Source organism: Perissodus microlepis, chromosome 1 (genome assembly GCF_051167445.1).
Source record: "Perissodus microlepis isolate ML-2025 ecotype Zambia chromosome 1, ASM5116744v1, whole genome shotgun sequence".
In the NCBI taxonomy this organism is placed as follows: Eukaryota; Metazoa; Chordata; class Actinopteri; order Cichliformes; family Cichlidae; genus Perissodus; species Perissodus microlepis.
Genome location: NC_140461.1, coordinates 8,604,943 through 8,623,097, shown reverse-complemented (window position 1 = coordinate 8,623,097; position 18,155 = coordinate 8,604,943). Strand labels below are relative to the sequence as shown.

At 39.7% G+C, this 18,155-nt stretch overlaps 1 protein-coding gene across 1 annotated transcript in view; it reads left to right on the top strand.

Moving 5' to 3' along the window:
- garre1 (granule associated Rac and RHOG effector 1) overlaps positions 1-18,155 on the top strand; it is a 41,920-nt gene that overhangs the window by 11,034 nt on the left and 12,731 nt on the right. The window contains exons 2-9 of the mRNA XM_084928827.1: positions 1,831-2,165; positions 2,700-3,268; positions 12,051-12,263; positions 12,853-12,993; positions 13,256-13,351; positions 13,692-13,853; positions 14,083-14,241; positions 17,942-18,039. Of these exons, the coding sequence (XP_084784953.1) occupies positions 2,765-3,268; positions 12,051-12,263; positions 12,853-12,993; positions 13,256-13,351; positions 13,692-13,853; positions 14,083-14,241; positions 17,942-18,039 (1,373 nt within the window). The 5' untranslated portion in view covers positions 1,831-2,165; positions 2,700-2,764. The remainder of the gene's footprint in view (positions 1-1,830; positions 2,166-2,699; positions 3,269-12,050; positions 12,264-12,852; positions 12,994-13,255; positions 13,352-13,691; positions 13,854-14,082; positions 14,242-17,941; positions 18,040-18,155) is intronic.

The window sequence follows — 18,155 nt, the reverse complement described above, 5'->3', positions numbered from 1 at the left end:
AAATGTACAGCCAAGCTCCTGACTGGTCATCCTAGTTATCCCTGCAGGGTTTGTCTTGTGGTAATCACCCAGTTTTGTTTAGGAAAAGGTTGGCGTTAACATATTTCACTGAATCTTCGTCAATTGTAAACATGCAATACTTGCTGAACAAGTGTTGGAGATGAAACCTCACTGACTACGATGTACATTTGTGTGGTTGTTTTTAAGTAAGGTGTCCTTGTAGCAAATTTTCAAAATAATAACTGAAAGACTAACTACTGTAATGTAAGGGTTAAAAAAAATTGAAAGCACATTTCCCTTGTCCCTTCAAGAGGAGGTCAGTAGTTTCCCTTGGCTCTGTCTCTCAACTCAGTGGCCCAGGACAGATAAGGGTGGGCTGATTTTTGCTGGGCGTCCCCTCTGTTTGTGAAAGGAAGTGAGGTTTTGAAGGTCAGGCGAATGTTGGCGGAGATGCGTAATGGAAGCTACCCTGTATGTGGGACTACCACACAGCTGCTAAACCTACAGTGACAGCATCCTGGATGTGTTACCTAGCTGGGAATAATATATATATTTTTTTATCTGCCGTTCCTGTTTCATTCCAAAACATAATTGTTTTCAGTGTGATGTTACAAGATAACACAGTCAGATTTCTGCCTGGTATATGGAAAGCTGTTTCATGAAGAAAATGGTCGGTGAGGATCATGTTCAGTGTCCTATTGACTTTATTGTCATAAAGAGTGTCTGTTTTAGTCTTTAGTGCCACATAGCTCTCTGTAAGTGCATAGCTAAGGAACTGGTTTAATGGGAATGTATTCTTTGTTCCTTCCTAAAACACTGCGACCTAAGATGAGAAAAAGGTTATTTTACACCTGCGGATTTAAGGCATGTTTCTTTTGGATCAGTTTACATGAAATGTTTATTTATTTAACTTATATGATTCCAGATTATGTTTAGTATTGTTTTATTGTCAGGAATCTTATTAACTGTGGTTTGTCTTGAGACCTTCTAAATTGCGAATCTTCTGACAGTCACAAGCTAGAAGAGAAGTGAGGCCAAATCCACTTTAATGTTAACAATATAAAATATTATATTCCTAATTCAGTGAAAAGGCCAAAGGGAGATGGAAAAGTCACACAGAATGAGAGTATTGTGACTCCTACTACGTGTAGCTCAACAGACCCCGCAGTGTCTTCCAACAATGGCTTCATGCAGGAATTTCTGTCTGCAGCTGTGTACTGCTAAACCAGACACTGCCAGAGATTCTTTGCACAGACGCTCAGTGAGGTATGGTATTAGTAATCGTCTAGAAATGTACAACTAAAGCACAGCTCTTTACCAAACTGTAATACAATATTAGCAGCAATTTCAGGGAATTGTGGCTGATCGCATCCTTCCCAATCAGTTTTCTAAAATAAAAGCCTTTGAGTGTCACTTCTGGTTTACAACACATAATGGGTAGTACAACTTTATGGTTGTGGTTTGATATCACTGATTGGATGTCACAGCAACTGAACAAAACTAAAGCAAGTTGATATTTTGTGGCTTGCATATTGTATTGTAAAGTATACATGCTTTCTCTTACTGCTTTCCTTGTCACCATCCAGTAAAGGTTTCATACTAGAATATTAGTTGTTGTTTGAAGGCACATTACTTGACAGTTTATACCTCCGCCATTCTATGTACTAATCCTAAAACTTTAGAAATCAGCTGAAATTAGCCATGTTTTGATTTTTGTAGAGCAGCCAGTTTATTTTAGGTTGTCACAGTAAAGCAGTTGAAATTAAGCTCATCCTTCCTCTTTGACATGATGTTAACACTCTTCTGTGTCTCTGCCCTTTCCTCCCTTAGGAAATGACCTAGAGGCCTTACAGATACATTTGTGCTTTTGTCGCTCTAATCTGCATCCGCAGAGAACAGCGAGATCTGGAAGCACACTTGTTTCCGCGGTGAGTAATATCTACCTCAGCCAGCAGACGGGGAGAAACCGGGAAGCTGCTGGAGACTTCTGACAGGCAGACAGAGCTATCAGCTGGCCGCTTGCTCACTGCCTGCCGTGTCCTGCTTTGTGAAGAGGATTTGAGACGGACTGGATCTGTCTGCCCTTCGCCTCCCACTGCTCCTCTGCCAGCCACTGCAAAAGAAAAGACGAAGCCACATCCTCTGATTCCAGCATTTACTTGCTTGTGTGTTGTTTTCTTTTTAAATTGCCATTTTCCTTCCGTGCTGTTGACCAGTGTGTCATTTTCCTCAGATTCATTTTTGCTTTCAGCTTTTAAAATAATTTTCTACTTTTACTGGCTGAAGCTGGTATAGGTTTATATATGTAAATACATAAGTGTATATACTCTGCATACTGTATGAAGGATTTTTCCCCCCCCCCATTCTGAAGGAAAGTTAATGCACTTTAAAACTCGGCTGTAATACTTTCCTCCTCTATTATGATCATTTTGTTTGAAGCTGAAAACAGAGTATCTGGAGCTGTGTCTTTGCTGTTTTTTAAGCTAGGCATGATGATTTTGCAGCAGGGCTGCATGTGAGTATTTTACTCAGCTTGTCGGTTTTTGATCACCCTTCGGCCTCACCCACTTCTAAGTTGCCTCTCTACAAGGCATACTGAGATGAACCTCTGTGAGGTAGAATCCTTGAGCTGTCTTTATACCTAACTTGAACAGTTTCAGGGCCGTTGAATTTGGTGTTGTTTTTTTTTTTCTAAAAAGGACAAGAACACTTTGTGAGGAAAAAGAAACTACAAACAGGAGCTTCCGGTGCTGTTGCACCACCTATGTATTGTTGTAGTGCGCAGGAAAGTAAAATGGACTACAAGCGTCGCTTTTTGCTCGGCGGGTCCAAGCAGAAAGTGCAACAGCACCAGCAGTACCAGATGCCTGAGCTAAGCCGGACCCTGAGCGCCTCTCTGGCCTCCTCTTGCTCTGCCTCTTCACCCATGGGCACTGGGGTAGGCATGTCTGGCAGCTGCCACCCACCACCTTCTGGCACCTCTACCGCTGTTGCCGATATCCAGCAAGGCATCTCAAAATATTTGGATGCTCTCAACGTGTTCTGCCGGGCCAGCGCCTTCCTAACAGACCTGTTCAGCAGTGTGTTCAGGAACTCTCACTATTCCAAAGCAGCTATGCAACTGAAGGACGTGCAGGAACACGTCATGGAGGCCGCCAGCAGACTGACAGCAGCAATAAAGCCTGAGATCGCCAAGATGCTGATGGAGCTGAGCGCTGGAGCCGCCAACTTTAAAGACCAGAATGACTTCAGCCTGCAGGATGTTGAGGTAAATCTCCAAATCACACGCAGTCTTACTATGTGAACTTTTAAAGTCCACATGGTTCACAAAGACAACGTCAGATTGTTTTGACTTCAGTAAAAAACTGCTACAAAGAAATTTTAACATCAATGTCTAAATTTTGTTAACTAAGCTCACAAGCTGGGGTACTAAAGTTAGCCATGACATACTTTATCATATTCATGCACTCTGGAGAGGGTGCTAAGATGCTTAGCTGGTCTCTGTTAGAATGCTGGCTTCATGAATCAGAGTTTCCTGGCTCAAATAACATTCTAATTCCCAATGTTAAGCTGGTGTCAAGATCTGAGGGTGAGGTGTGAAAAACACTGCGGATGTGAGAAGAAAAACAGTTTTTGTCACCACAACATCTTTCACCAGCACTAAATTTGTTGAAGTGCACAATGGTTAATACTGGCTGCAGCAGAGGTGTTCCTTATGTAAGTTTAGTAAAGGGTCTGTAGACTGTTATCCCAAGGCTCACTGCTAATGTCATTATTATCTTGCTGTCTTCTTTTTGTATGTCTCCCACATTGTGTTTTATTTTTTTGCTGTAACAGTCCGGTGCTATGTATACACACACAGTGGTGTGACAGATTTGTCATAGCAAGATTCATCAAACAGCATCCTGATCTGCATCTGTCATATCTTGAATAAAAACAGTGTTTCTGCTCAAGAGAGTTGAGGACTCTACAAAAGAGGAAATACATGAAGTCTATTGGAGACTAATTAAACTGTCAATCCAAAAAATAACAGCATACAAATCCTATAGTTCTTATAAAAACCTGTTCAACTTTTTGTATGAAATCTAGGCTCTGTTTGACAAACTCTCAACTCAAGCCAGGTTCTTGCACACAGGTTAAATAACTTGCATTACATCAGGCTTTAAATGTGTGTCCCTTTCAGGACACAATGATTCAAAAAATGGCAAGACTAAACAGGTGCTTGTGTTTGTAATGGATAATAATCATCGGTTGATTATGGAAAATAAGGTATTTATCGTCGCAATTCCCGTTTTCAATTTTGCTGTAATTGTGTTGTCATAATAGTGTCTTCAAGGGTGCTGTGAGCATCGAGTAACTGAATCTTAATCTCTGCACCACACCCAAGCAGAAAAAAGCCCATATTTCCTAATGTTTACTATGCCTGCTTCTTTAACCTGCATTGAATGCACATTTGAGAGCCCGTGGAACAACCTGTAAAAAATCATTGTGGCAAGGACATTCAGACCCAAGTACACACAAAATTGTTTCATGGGAGAAAACACTTATACTTAGTAGTAGACTAAAAGTTAGAGAAAGCAAAAAGTTGAATGGATAAATGTAAGATTTCCCATAAAAATGTTGGAGCCGTACGAGAGCCATTTGAAACAGCTGATCACATTCGTCAGTAACATTGTAGTTTGAATGCGTTTAACTGAAATTTGTGGCATTTCCGTTACATGCATCATTCGTAACATTGCACACACATACTGTCCGATTAATTTGCAGTATGTGTATAATGTTAGCAGTGGTAACACCAACAGCCTTCTTTATTTGCAGCTTAACATCCACCTACCCATTCAGAATGTGGTTACACATTGCGCCAATGCTTATTCACCAGCTTGTTTCGACACAGCCCTCATCCAACTGTTCATTTTCTAGATCAGAGTACTGCAGATTTGCACTGGCTCCTGGGGCTGTCATTCATCTTACTTTATTTTATTTTTTTACAACTTCCCCTAACACAATGAGGGGAGCTGCTTCCTGATGGTGGCTGTGTAACATTTTAGCATCTTAGGTGTAAGGTGTATTAATTAAATATCAATGATTAATGTAACTCAGTAATCAGTATTTCTATTGCTGAATAGCAAGAGTAGCAGTGTTTAAACATCTAGTCGGGGTTTTTGTGGTTTGTGTAAAGATATTTTTATAGACTACACACAAATATTGGCAGAACAGACCAAGACTAGTCAAATTTCCATACCATTGCAGTGTGCCTCAAATGACTTTGTATAGTTAAATACAACACTATAAAGCAAAAATTATGGGGATATTACTCAATCTATGCTACATGATAATACTTTATCATGTAGTAGGAGAGCTGCTACATTGCAGCGGCCAAGACACTGGAGGGCCTGCAGAACCTCAGTGGATGTGGCTGAGCCCAAAACAGGAAACACTTTTGCACCACAGTCGGTAAATCTGACTCTCTGTGGTCTTGGATATGCACAGATGAATATTAGAGGAAGCCCAAGTCTGTGAAAGTTTAGACCGCAGAGCTTGGCACTCACATGTGCTGTCTAGCCTCAGGCATAAAAGGTACATTTGTTAAAACATTGAGAGAAACGTACTAATATTTTACTTTACAATGGCCTTTTTTTTCCAGTGTGTCAAATACATTGATCTCAGAGAAAACACTCTCCATAATAATGTTATGGTTGTAAAATGAAGTATAATGTCCCATGTGAACAAAAATATTTGAGGTAAGTAATCCAGGAAGACTGTCCAGTATATTTTTTAGTAAATATTCTTTAATTTTAGGACAGTATTTAGAAAAGTGCAGAGTTATCAGATTGAAGTGTACAGCATACGTGCACGGGTTTGTGATGAGTCATCTGCGGCTCATGTTTGTGTTTTGGTTTTGCATTGTTTTTAACAAAATATCTCTACTACTATCGGCCATGGTGTGCTTTGGTAGAAAAGAATTCGCTATACTCAGATTAGACTTGTTTAGACCCAGCTCATGATAATTGCAGCTAATTCAGTCTGTCTCGTACAATGTGTTGTGTTTGTGACTGTTGAGGGGATTTTCCTTTGTCTGCATGACTCGAGGAATGCTTTTTGGCAGTTCGATTTATTATGAGGTCTTCAAAAAGAACCAAATGCCTTTCTGGTTTTGGAGAGTTGTGGTATGTGAAGCCCCCCCTTCTTTCCCTTGCTCACATCTTCTTCTCCTATTTCTTTCTTTTTTTTGCCCCCAGGCCTTTTTTCACCCCCTGGTTTGTTTTGTAGACCAGGTCTACAAAACAAACCTTCTTTTTCCAAACCACAGCAGAGCTTTCTGAGCAGTCAAAGTGAGTCTACTGCCAAATATGCATGAAATTGTCACGGTTTGTTTGGAGGCTGTTTGCTGAGCTTGTAAGTTTAAACCGCAGAGCAAAGACCAGAGGCAGATGGTGAAGTCCTCGCAATCAGAAAGACCTTCATGGCTGTTTAAGTCAGACGACTGAATAAGCACTCTCAACTCGGTGCACAATGGAAACACTGGAAAAACACCACCTTGGTCTTCAACTGTTAAAAACACGCTGAGGATAAACCTTTCAACACGGTTAAAACTAGGGACCTGGACAACATGCACCATACAGTCTTTCATGAGCGAGATTTTAATTTAAAAAAAAAAAGTCTACAGTCAGCCTAAACAGATGCGCAACAGTTAGTTTGTAATGAAATATGGCATATCCTGCTGCTCACATGTTGGTGTAACAACATTTCTGGGCGTCCTTCTGTTTCCAGTTCAAACCAAAACAGATTAAAGGTTTAAAATAACCCCATGGAGTTTTTGACCAAGGGTGTGTCCTCTATCTGTTTGTATGAGAGCAAGCAGACTGACAATCTGATGTCCCTGATAAGGTGTGACGAAAAGTATAAGCTGGCATACACAGATGTAAACAATACAGGATTTAAAACATCAAAGAGCTAACTTTAAAAAAAAAAAAGAGCAAACTATATGATTTATAAGGTCTCTACAAATATTAGGTTGTAATAAATAAATGATGGAGCATTGCAATCTGCTACCTCTGCTGCAGGCTCTGGTTAGAGTGGCCTCTAGGTCATAGCAGGTCTCCAAAGCAGAGCAAGGTCCACTGTCACCACCTGCAGTTTAATACAACACCAAGATCGCCAGCTTGGTAGCACTTCAAACTTTTCAAAATAAAAGTGACATCAGTTGTGGGTGGTGTCTTTCTCAGATGAATTTAAAAGATAAGTCAGTTTAACATTTCTGAATGTTTATCAAATATTCTTGGGCAGTCCACCCAAGTTAAAATCCATTGTTATTACGGTCAGTATGTCAGATTGGGCAGTTAATAAAGTTATTAAATCTTGGCTTTTTCACAACTGAGAGAAATGGCAACGTTCATGTTTTATTCAATTATACTTGCCGTTTTTGACAACATGCGTGTTTCTTCAGAAAAGGCACGATAGTAATTTATAAAGAGTGTAAACAAACAATAACCACCAAAGAAGTGTGTATGATAGAGGCTGGCGCTCCATGTAACAGTTAGACCAAGCTTAATCTGCAGTATCATTTTCGTTTTACACAACGGAGACCGCTCTGCTGAAATCTGACAATCTAAGAGAAAGCATTGGAAATGAAGTATTTTTTTCTGTCAGATCATAATGGCCATTTTTATCTCTTCATTTTCACAGCTGACATCATCCTGATTGCATCAGATCTGCTAATATTTACTCTGAACACAGCATTAGACCTCAAGAAAAAATAAAATGTATCTATATGTGCTCGGCACGATACTTTATATATCTCTCTTAGCCTGATTGTTGTGCCATTTAAAGATGAACCCCATTTTAACCAAACTATGAGATTATATTGGATTATTTTGTTCTGCTTATTTAGCTGATGAAGTTCCATCCACATGACTTTAGAGTCCCGCAGAACAGCTGTTTTAAGTTTTTGAAATACTAGAATATCTAATAGGCCACTTCTGAGAAATGTAGGGGTCAGGATAATTGTGACCTTCCTGTTTCTTAGGAATGATTGTGTAAGGGGGAAAATACAGAAAAAAATAAGTGAAAAGCAAGGGAGAAAGCAAAAAATAAATAAAGCATGACCAGTGACATTAATGAACAGAGGTAGGCTGCTTGTTTTCTTTTGTAGATCAGACAGCAGTGCAACCCCACTATGTAAGCATCTGGTTGTTATAATAGCTTCACTCTCCTTTTACCCAGAAAAGGTCTGGACTTCAGGAACTCTACTCTCCCAGATCTGGTGTGGTGATTGTGCAGGTGTTCTCAGAAAATAGAAGTATAAATGTTGATGATTGATTCATGATTCGCCTTGTTTGGTTCTGAGGGAGGCCAGCATCAGCTTGGCTCTGCTGCACTCACTATTTCTCATATTTTCCATGACTGTGTCGGATACTGCACAGCCAATCACATGTGTTATCCATTATCTTGTGCTTTAGCCATGTCCTCTTTTTTTTTTTCTTTGCTTGATTATAGCAGCCTTTGTAGCAGAGTAGTTTTTGATTTTTTTGTCAGCATGTGCTCATTTTGTTATCTTCGTTAAGATATGCTGGTGATATCTACCTCAGCCCTCATTATCAGGCTGCGTGTGTTTGTTATGTTATTTTTCTGTTTGGCAAACATACTATGTCTCCATTGAATAATTGACCTCTGATTAGTTGCTTCAACAGCAACAACAGGTGTTTCTCATGTAGTGTACCCTGGAAATGAGCCCGTATTTATCAGATCTCCGACTGAAGGTGGCGGGGGGATAGGCATCATATTATCCTACATAGTTTTGTGGATCTAAGAGTTTTGGCATGAACTTGCAGTTATGGATTGCTTTTTGAGGTCTGTAGCGACGGAAGTGTTGGCTTCTCCACCTTTTGCTGGTAAGTTGGAGTTCACTGTCGACTTTTGTACAGTTTTTATTGGCCTCAAAGGATAAATGTTGCTCATTTCAGTGATCCAGTAATGGTTTTCCCAGTACTACCATAAAGGTTTCTCAGTTAAATATCCAACAGATTGTCAGTAGATTGCTTTGGAATTTTCTATAAATATTTAAGTCCCCCAGACATTCTAATTTAGTCTAATTTAACTCATTCTATTTTTTCCTCTGACTTCTCACTTTGCACCACCAGCAGATTGAAATATCACAACTGATTTATATAACAACACCATCTCCCTGATATTCATGGTTCCCCATTGATGTATCTTTGTGATGAGGGTTGTTCATAATGTATATATGTAAATGTGTATTTGCAAAATTGAGAACTTACTTTAGTGTGGCAGCATTTAGAACTAAGCAAAGACTGTGATGATGCATTGTCATTGTAAATATAAGCATCTTAGCATACTGACATTAGTTTTTTAGTCTAGAGCAGAGCTGTGCCATATAATATCTCAGAGCCATAAGTTTTTCTCTGAACTTGTCTTGTTTCTTTTCAGTCCAGGACCAGCTTGTTGTTATTTTAGTTGCATTACGAGGAACAGATTAAACAAACCACATGATATACTGACATGATCAATTTTCAGACAGGATACTGACTCTGAGTCACAGAGAAAGTTCTTGTTTTGTAGTTTTGTTTTCTTTTTCTTTTCTTTTTCTTTTGGTGAGCTTTCATATTGCTTGTTGCACACTATATTAAAAAAAAAACGTTTCTTTCATACTTACAGGGGTTTTCCTGGCTCAGAATGTTCAGTGTGTTGCATTACTTTCTCTGAACTGTAATAAAAAAAAAAATGTAGTTAAAAAATTGTCGGGAAAGGTAGGTTCTCTAACTTGTTATGCTTGTTATAAGAAAACTCATTTTATAGTTCTACCTCAGGCTTGCTGTGGTAGAACTTTATTTATCCAATGCGCACGCTGACTCAGAAAACATGTTGACATCTATAATTTTAAATGAGATTCCCAGAATACAGTCAGTGCCCGAAGAACTGAAAAGTCTTGCAATCAAATTTTTATTTTTAATATAGAAAATGAGCCAGGAAGATGCAGACCAATTAAAATAAGTTGAAACTGAGTTGCATCAGTAATTGGGAGGTATAGAAAGATTCAAACTGGTACTAATCAGAGCCTCATGGTGTAAGGTGTGATTATTCTTCAGTCTAAATATAAAAGCACATGTTTCAGTGTGTTTTCGCCTCAGCAAACAGTTCATCGGTGGAAATCAGAGTTTGTGCCAGCTCAGACTCTGCAAAAGACACTGCTTAACAGCCTCTTCGTAGATTTTCTCTTTTGCACAAACCACAATTAAACTTTGCAAAAGAACATGAAAAGAAGCCTGAATATTCAGAGGATATTTCTGGTAAGAAGAGCTCATATAAATTTGTTCAGTTTCTGTGAGGTCCAGCATGTTAAACATGAGCCCTGCTTGGAATACCACAGTGCATAGTCTTTGAATTTTTCCAGCACTGCTTTCGTATGGAGGATTGAGTGTGCCTTCAAAACTACTTCATATGAAAAAAATGGAAAAATAGACTGGAAGCTTGTTAATGAAATGTGTACCCACACATAACAGCGAGAACTACATTTGAGTTCCCGCTGTAATTATCGTAAACTTAAACAAAATCAATTTCATTTGAATTTTATATTTAGTTACTCTAAAGTTTCACTCTTGAGTCATTTGATATTTAAATGGAATCTGCTCAAGTGTCTTAAGACTAAGCTAGTTTGATGCATTTTTTTTTTTTTGTCAGGATCACAAGATATAATGGCCCATCAACCACTAAAATTCACTAGATGGTAAAGCAAAACACTGAATGAGGCAGCAAATTCCAAAGTCATGAGCATGTCAAAGATGATAATTTATTTGGCAACGTGTCCTGTTTTGTAGTTGTTACAAAACCAGTGAAACTCCAAAGTCACGGCGGTTTTATGCCTCCAGTCATTTGTGCATCTTAGTTTTGGTGTCCGTGAATTGTGTTAAAGAATGAAGATGGCTTCGTTGTTGTTGTTCCTGTCTGCCAAATCATAAAGCAACTGCATATTTCTTACTTCAGAACTCAGCCCTACCCCTTGAGATATTTTCAGCAGGTATCTGAAAAAGAAAACCCCGTGACGGTAGCGAACCCACGGTGTCCTATTTCTCTTATTTTGCAAACTGAACAACAAACAGCTTGTCTGAACTCAGCAAGCACTTGCTTGGACACACTTTGTAGTGGAATGATGTCAGTTATTATTGTCAACTTTGCACATGCTTTTCCCACATGTGTGGAATAGTGGATTTTTCTCTCCTTGCTATAATGTTCTTATCTATTTATCTATCACTAAAGTTTACTTTATCGCAAAGTTTAGGTTTGCTAAAATCTGGTAAAATGTTGTATTTTGAAAGTTGATGTATTGGTTATAGAGATTTGGTCTTGCCATCTTTCACATTACGATTTTTAAGTTTGTGTAAAAAAACAAATGGGAAATAAGGTAGCAAAGTGTTTCTGAAAGAGAACTTAAGTTTATTTGTTGGATAACTTTGAGATTAATAGGGCATACGATCATTGAAAGCAGTAGCCAGACTTTAATCTGCCTGGTATTCATTTGCTGTATGTGTTGTCGCTAGCATGTTTTTCAAAGCATTTATCTTAATATGCTGCAACTCGAGCCAAAACACATCATGCCTGCGCAACATCCTGCACCAAATTTACCGAAACAAGCATATATCACAGCTTTTGAGGTTTACCTGTCAAGCATGATGATGTTTTGTGTATAGAAAATAGTTGACACACTTCTTAATTCCTGGAACTTTATGGTTGAACAGGCAGGCAAATGCAAAAAAAAAAAAAAATATTAGATGGAGAAATAACTTGTTGGTAAAGCAACCAGTCATTACTTGATGAATGCTTCATTAGAAAGGCGCAAACAAAGCAGCAAGCAGTTTTGTTTTAATCAACAATAACGAAGCCCAGAGGCATGTGGACATACAGGATTCCACCTCTATGCTGAGGGCATCCATATTGTTTGGTTTCTCAAACATCTTGACTGAGCCACATTCAAATAATGAGTGCTCTTAGAGTTAAGGTATGTTGTAACTGTAATCTCTGTGTTCTTTTTCCAGGTACTAGGTCGGTGCTTCCTCACGGTGATGCAGGTCCATTTCCAGTTTTTATCACAGGCTCTTCAGAAAGTCCAGCCCGTGGCTCAGTCTTGCCTGGCCGAGGCTCTTGCCCAGGCCCAAGAGCGCTGTGCCAATGCCCGCTCCCAAAGCTCTGACCTTGGGCCCCTTACAGAGCTGGAAGAAGCTTCCCGCTCATGGAAAGGTGCAGCTGAGGTATGCAGCCACAGCCCCAGGACTTTTCCAGATCTAAGCCTTGGAAATGTGTGGTTTGTCTGTGTGAGGTGAAAAAACAGCTTGCTACACATTCCTGAAAAATGCCAACAATTTATGATTTCCAGTCCAAATTTCCTATTTCCTCTTTTCTAGGCTGTAGCTTGTCTGTAAACTTGCATTGCTTTGTTCTTTAAAGCCTATCTCTATGTAGGAGAAGCTGTTTTGTAAGAGGACCCAACTGATCTCCAGGCTTATCAGTCTCCAAGGACCTTTTCAAGATTTGTTGTATACAGTGAAGCAGAGAGGAGAATAGTGGGTTGATTGATTTGTTAAACTCGGGCATGCAGAGTGTTAGCCCTGGAGGGAATCAGCCTGGATAGAGGGAGACACCAGAGGGCTCATATTTCAGAAGCTACACAAGATAGGGTTTTTGCAGCATTGAAAGAAAACTATCAGTATTATATTAGCATTATACATTTATTCTCAAGTACTTCTTGCTTGTGGTGAGATTTTGTTGCAGTGCAACATTTCATTGATGTTCCTGCTGTAAATTGACCCAGAGCTCTTTTGTATGCTGCTGTACCCTCAGGCCACAGCGAGGCTGAGAGAGAGGGGCCGGGACGGCTGCCTGGCAGGCATCCAGGTTCAGCAACTCTTTTGCTCCAACAACACAACCATCCCTGAGCACCAGCTGAAGGAGCTCAACATGAAGATTGACAGTGCTTTACAGGTACAGTATGAGTGTATAGATCAGGCTAGGAACTGAGTTGCTTTTATTCTAGAGTTAGACATATACTAAGGTATGTTTTAAGAATCAAATGGACTTTGGTCTTTGAGGTTTTCTTTTCATTTTAATGGAATAATACAATGGAACTAGATGAAGTCTTATATTATAAAACCATAATATAATTACTTAAAAAAAAAACGCAGAGAGGAGAAATAAAAACTGTAACATATTAAAGTAACTGATCATTTTCTTCTTCCCTGTCCAGGCTTATAAAGCAGCATTAGAGAGCCTCGGTCATAGTGAGTATGCTCTGAAGGCAGGCTTTCATCTCAACCCCAAAGCTGTGGAGGTAGCCTTACAGGTGTGTTTACTGTCACAAATTGTAACCTTTCCATGTCAAGGTGGCATGCTCTCCCCATGCTTGTGTGTGTGTTCCCTTCCCTTCTGCTATTGTAGCGTGTTCGCTTAATTCTCCCGTCACTGTGGACTGGAGTTGGTGGCTGTCCACTGTTCCTAATACTTGCAATGATTTAATGCCTGTTAATTTCCCAGTAGCATAAAGTTTGTTTTTATGGTACTTGTATCATTTTAGTGTTGACACAGAAGTTGATTAAAGAATATTACGAACATATCTCATGTTTTTTGCTGTAATGAGTGTTTTAGCTGTTGTGTGTTTATATCCATGTGTGTGTGTCGTATAGGGTTGTTGCAGTGAGGCTGAGGCTCAGCAGGCGGGCAGGATGCAGACCACCTCGCAGCCCATTCAGTGCGAGCTGCCCACCATCCCCGTGCAAATTGGCTCACATTTTCTCAAAGGAGTGTCCTTCAATGAGTCAGCAGCTGAAAACCTCAAATTGAAAACGGTATGATCCTCATCTCCTCTACATTCTGTTGGTTTTCTTGTTTCATCATCAAAACATTTTTCAGTGTTTTGAGTGATAACCTTAGCAGATATGCAGGCTCCTGAAGTCTCAAGTTGTTGTTGTTGTTGTTTGGTTGTTGTTTTTTTAATACAGGTGTCTATATTGTAACATCAGCAAATATTTGTGATAGGCTGCTTTGGTAATAGACCGCCATGTTTTGTTTCTTTAGCACACGATGCTGCAGCTCATTAAGGAGGCCCTTGGGCAGAACGGAGTGACACCCAGAGATGACTCTCCTGTCACTGAGGTCCTAAACCAGGTCTGCCCATCCAGTTGGAGAGGAGCTTGCAAGACAGCTGTCCAGCTACTGTTTGCCCAGGCTGGTCTGGTGAGTATAGATGTTAGGTCAGAGCACCATTCAGTAGTGTTTGTAAGAATTTCAAAATCAATGGAAAAAAAATAAAGTGACTTTTATTATTATAAATATTCCTCTAGATTTTTCTCAGTTTTCCTAAATGCTTAAGAAAGTCACCAGAAATGTAATTAATTTAAGTTATTTTATGTGTCTATGCCAAATGATGACTGGTCTTGTTAACATCCACTGTGTAGTTGGTACCTCAGAACAGTGGATAGTAGGTGGAATACCTGTGTGAACAGGCTTCTTCACTGCCACTGAATCCTCCATCTGAGTATCTGGTGGTTTGGCTACTTACATCCCATTGTTTGTCCGACTTTTACTGAAGATGAGCAGATCTGTCTGCTTGCTTTGAGGCAGCCAGGAGGTGTAAACGAACACCAGTGACAGACAAAAGGGAAGAAGCATTCCTTCAGCATCTGGGTGAAGGATAGGCTCGTCTGGACGGGTCTGACGAAATTCAAACAAAACTCCCCCACCCTTCTGTTGAAAAGGAGAGTCGTGGGCAGAGCCATCAGCAAGTCTTTCCTCAGAGTAACACCAGTGTGTTTATGCTTCACTGTTTATTTCCTCTGTGTGGTCTGCCCTGCTTTGTGTGTCAAAACGGAGAGCTTGTTCCCGTCCAGCCCCATGCTAACTGTAAAACAATCCCTATATGATGAATGAGCGCTTTGCATTAGCTCCTTATCTGAGCCTATTACCACCAAACCTATTACCACCAAAATAGATCTTGCGGCAAGTAAGCATGGACACCCACCCTCGCACACTTTGTATCTTCTCCACACCTTTACTCACATGCTCATTGTCATGCAATGCACCAAATATGACTCCCACAGAAATGTTTCTCCTCCCTGTTTTCTTTACACTCATGTGACAGTTACAGTGAGAAGCACCGTTTCTGTTGTGTTCCTGGCAATGTTGCTCACTTTTTTGATGGCTGTCAGAGTGCACTAAAACAACACGACCTTGTCTGTTCTGCTGCATTACTTCTCTGTGTGTGTCTGTGTGTGTGTGTGTGTTTCAACATATCTGACCGACTGACTGCATCTGTGTGTGGTTCTCACATAGTTTGCCCCCCCCCTTTTTTTTTAAGGATGCACCTGCCTTTTTAATAACAATAGGGTAATTTCCTGCAATACAGGAAACAGACTCCTCCCACCTTCACTCCCTCTTTATGACCCAGCTACTCAGGTCTCAAGGAGCCAAGGCCACTTTCAAAGAACTTGCAAATATATTTGACTCCCAGCAGACAGGAAGGCTTACCAGTGTGTTGTGACTTGCTGATTAAAGTCATTCACCTTTCTCACCTTGAACTCTTGCTGCTAAGTAGGAAATTAATGAGAGGTACCAGTAACTAGCGTTTGACTTCTAACTATTTTTCCACAACATACCGTGCCTGGAAAAAAGTCTTAAATTAGACTGACATTTTCTTTGAGCATAAGTCATGTCCGGTTGCTTTTTAAGACTGTGTCAATGTGTGTTGCTGTATATGTGAAGCAAGAAAACTTAAAGTATAGAGTAACTTTTTTGATTTCTAAACTGACACATTTATATTATCTCTGACAGAACAGGTATACATTTTTACTTGATATAAAAGTGTCATGTAGCAGCATTATGTGTTTATTTTCTGAGTGGGCAGAACACGACAAGCCCAGGCATGTCTGACAGCAAGTGCCACATGTAAATGGTGAATCGACTGGTTCTTATATAACGCTTTCTACTCTACCTGAGCACTCGGTGTACTTTATACAGCACCGGTGCTCATTCACCCAAGTGCTTGTTTTCTATGCTTAAGTGCATAGAAAACAAGGGTACTTGGGCAAGATACTAACCTCAAGTTGGGCCTTTTTAGGGTTTGAAACCCACAGAGATGTGGTGTTTGGAGAAAATGCATCCCAGCTGTCCGATAATCTTGACACATAAGGGATAACTAAGGGTTTTGACAATGGTCATGACAAATGCATATTAATGATCAAGAAAATGACCTCGCAGCCCATTGTTCGTCAGTGGTGCTAGTTTCAGTCATTATGCAAATGTACTGTTTATAAGGTCAAAGAAACCTGCATTCAGCTGAGACTGAAGACGTCACTTAGATGTGTGATGAAACATTTCTCCCACTAAAAATGTTACGTCCAGATGAACAGAATCAACTTTTTGGGTTGTCATGAAAGTGTTTTACTTCATCTGACAGAGTATATACACTTGTTTGTTTACTCATAGTTGCCAGATTTTGTCTCCTCTACATAATGTTTAGTAGGTTTTTCACTTGCACGTACAGAAATGGCCAACAAGTTAATGTCACGTCGTAAGCGGTCACGTGTCCCCAAAATCTCTATGCAAGCCTCCAAGGATGGTTTGGTAAAAAGGGAGCTACTTCAAATACTTCAAACCTCCAAATAAGCCCAATAAAAAGCAAGAATATGCAAGAAGTGCAAAATAGGCAAGAAAACTGTTCTCACTAAAGGAGGAAACGGCAAACTTGTTTCACCAGTTAAGGGTTGAGCATGAAAGGAGGGCTATGAAAGCATGAAAGGAGGAGATGCTAGCAGCTGGTGACATGTAGACCCTGACCAGTACAGGATTTTCAAGACCAATTCAGATGATATCTGGTGATTTTAAAAATTCTATATTCCAGTATATCAGCCACTATATTTATTTTTCTCAGACATTTGAACTATACATAGATTTACTAAACATTTGTCATGTGTAGTTATTTCTGAGTCCTTGCTAAGATGATATGACTGTGCACTTGAGAAATCTTTTTACGCCAAAAACAATCTTGTCACAGGAACTTGCGGATTACTTTTTCCCTCCCATTTCTGCCCAGATCAGCTGATTGTTGTCTTTGAGGCGTTCCAAACATGGCACTAATAGGGAAGTTGCTTATGAAGTTATTTGCTCGCTTAGGAGCATGAAGAAGTTGATCAAAACATTTAAGCCTGGTTTTTCAAATGGTGCCAACAGGGAAGTTATGCAGTGACCTCTGGTGGACAAACTATGCAACACTGACACTGACTGAAGGGTGTTTCTCCCAGATCTTCTTTACTTTAACTTCATTTTAACCTTAAATTTAATTTAGAAGCCATTATAAATGCAGATATGAATATATCAGCACAAAGATAATATTCGCTGAGAATTTGTCTTCACTGATATTTCTGGGGGGACAAACTGTGAATGAAAATTTCTGATATTGTTAGATGGTGGTAAAGGAGGGTTTTAATCAGCTGGGTAAAATTGTAATTGTATCTGTCCGTATTCTGTAGGGTTTTGTAGAGTTGGTGTCTTTATACTCACCAAGTTTGACGTCACATTACCTGGCGTCCACCACGGTATTTGTAGCACTTTGGACGGTCTTGCATTTCAGTTTTTGTAACCTAGTGCATTGGACCACTGCACTGCAGATGGGTGGAAGATGTGAGTGTACGTTGGGTCAGTTTTTACCGCGATTTTAATTATATTCCTGTACCGAAGTTAAGAGAGTTACAGATATGCAGAGGGAAATGGTGCAACAGTTTGAAAAGAAAAAACTTGTGGAAAATAAAAAAAAAAATAGCAAAAAAAACTTAGCAGCACTCCAGCACAACCTTTTTTCAGAAGATAAATCACAATAATGGAAAGAAATGGCAGGAAAGGTTAAGATGGCTAACAGAGGGGTATTTCTGTGTCCTGTCAGGTGGTTGTCGATACTGCGCAGATTGAGAACAAGGAGGCCTATGCTCCCCAGATCACTCTGGAGGGATCCAAGGTGGTGGTCCAGGTTCCTTCTACATGGTGAGTACAACGTGAGAAATGCAACACACAAGTTGTTTTTATGAGTTTTTTTGTTTTTTTTTTAACGTGGCATATAGGTAATATGTATACATTTTTTCATTGTTTTTGTTTGTATA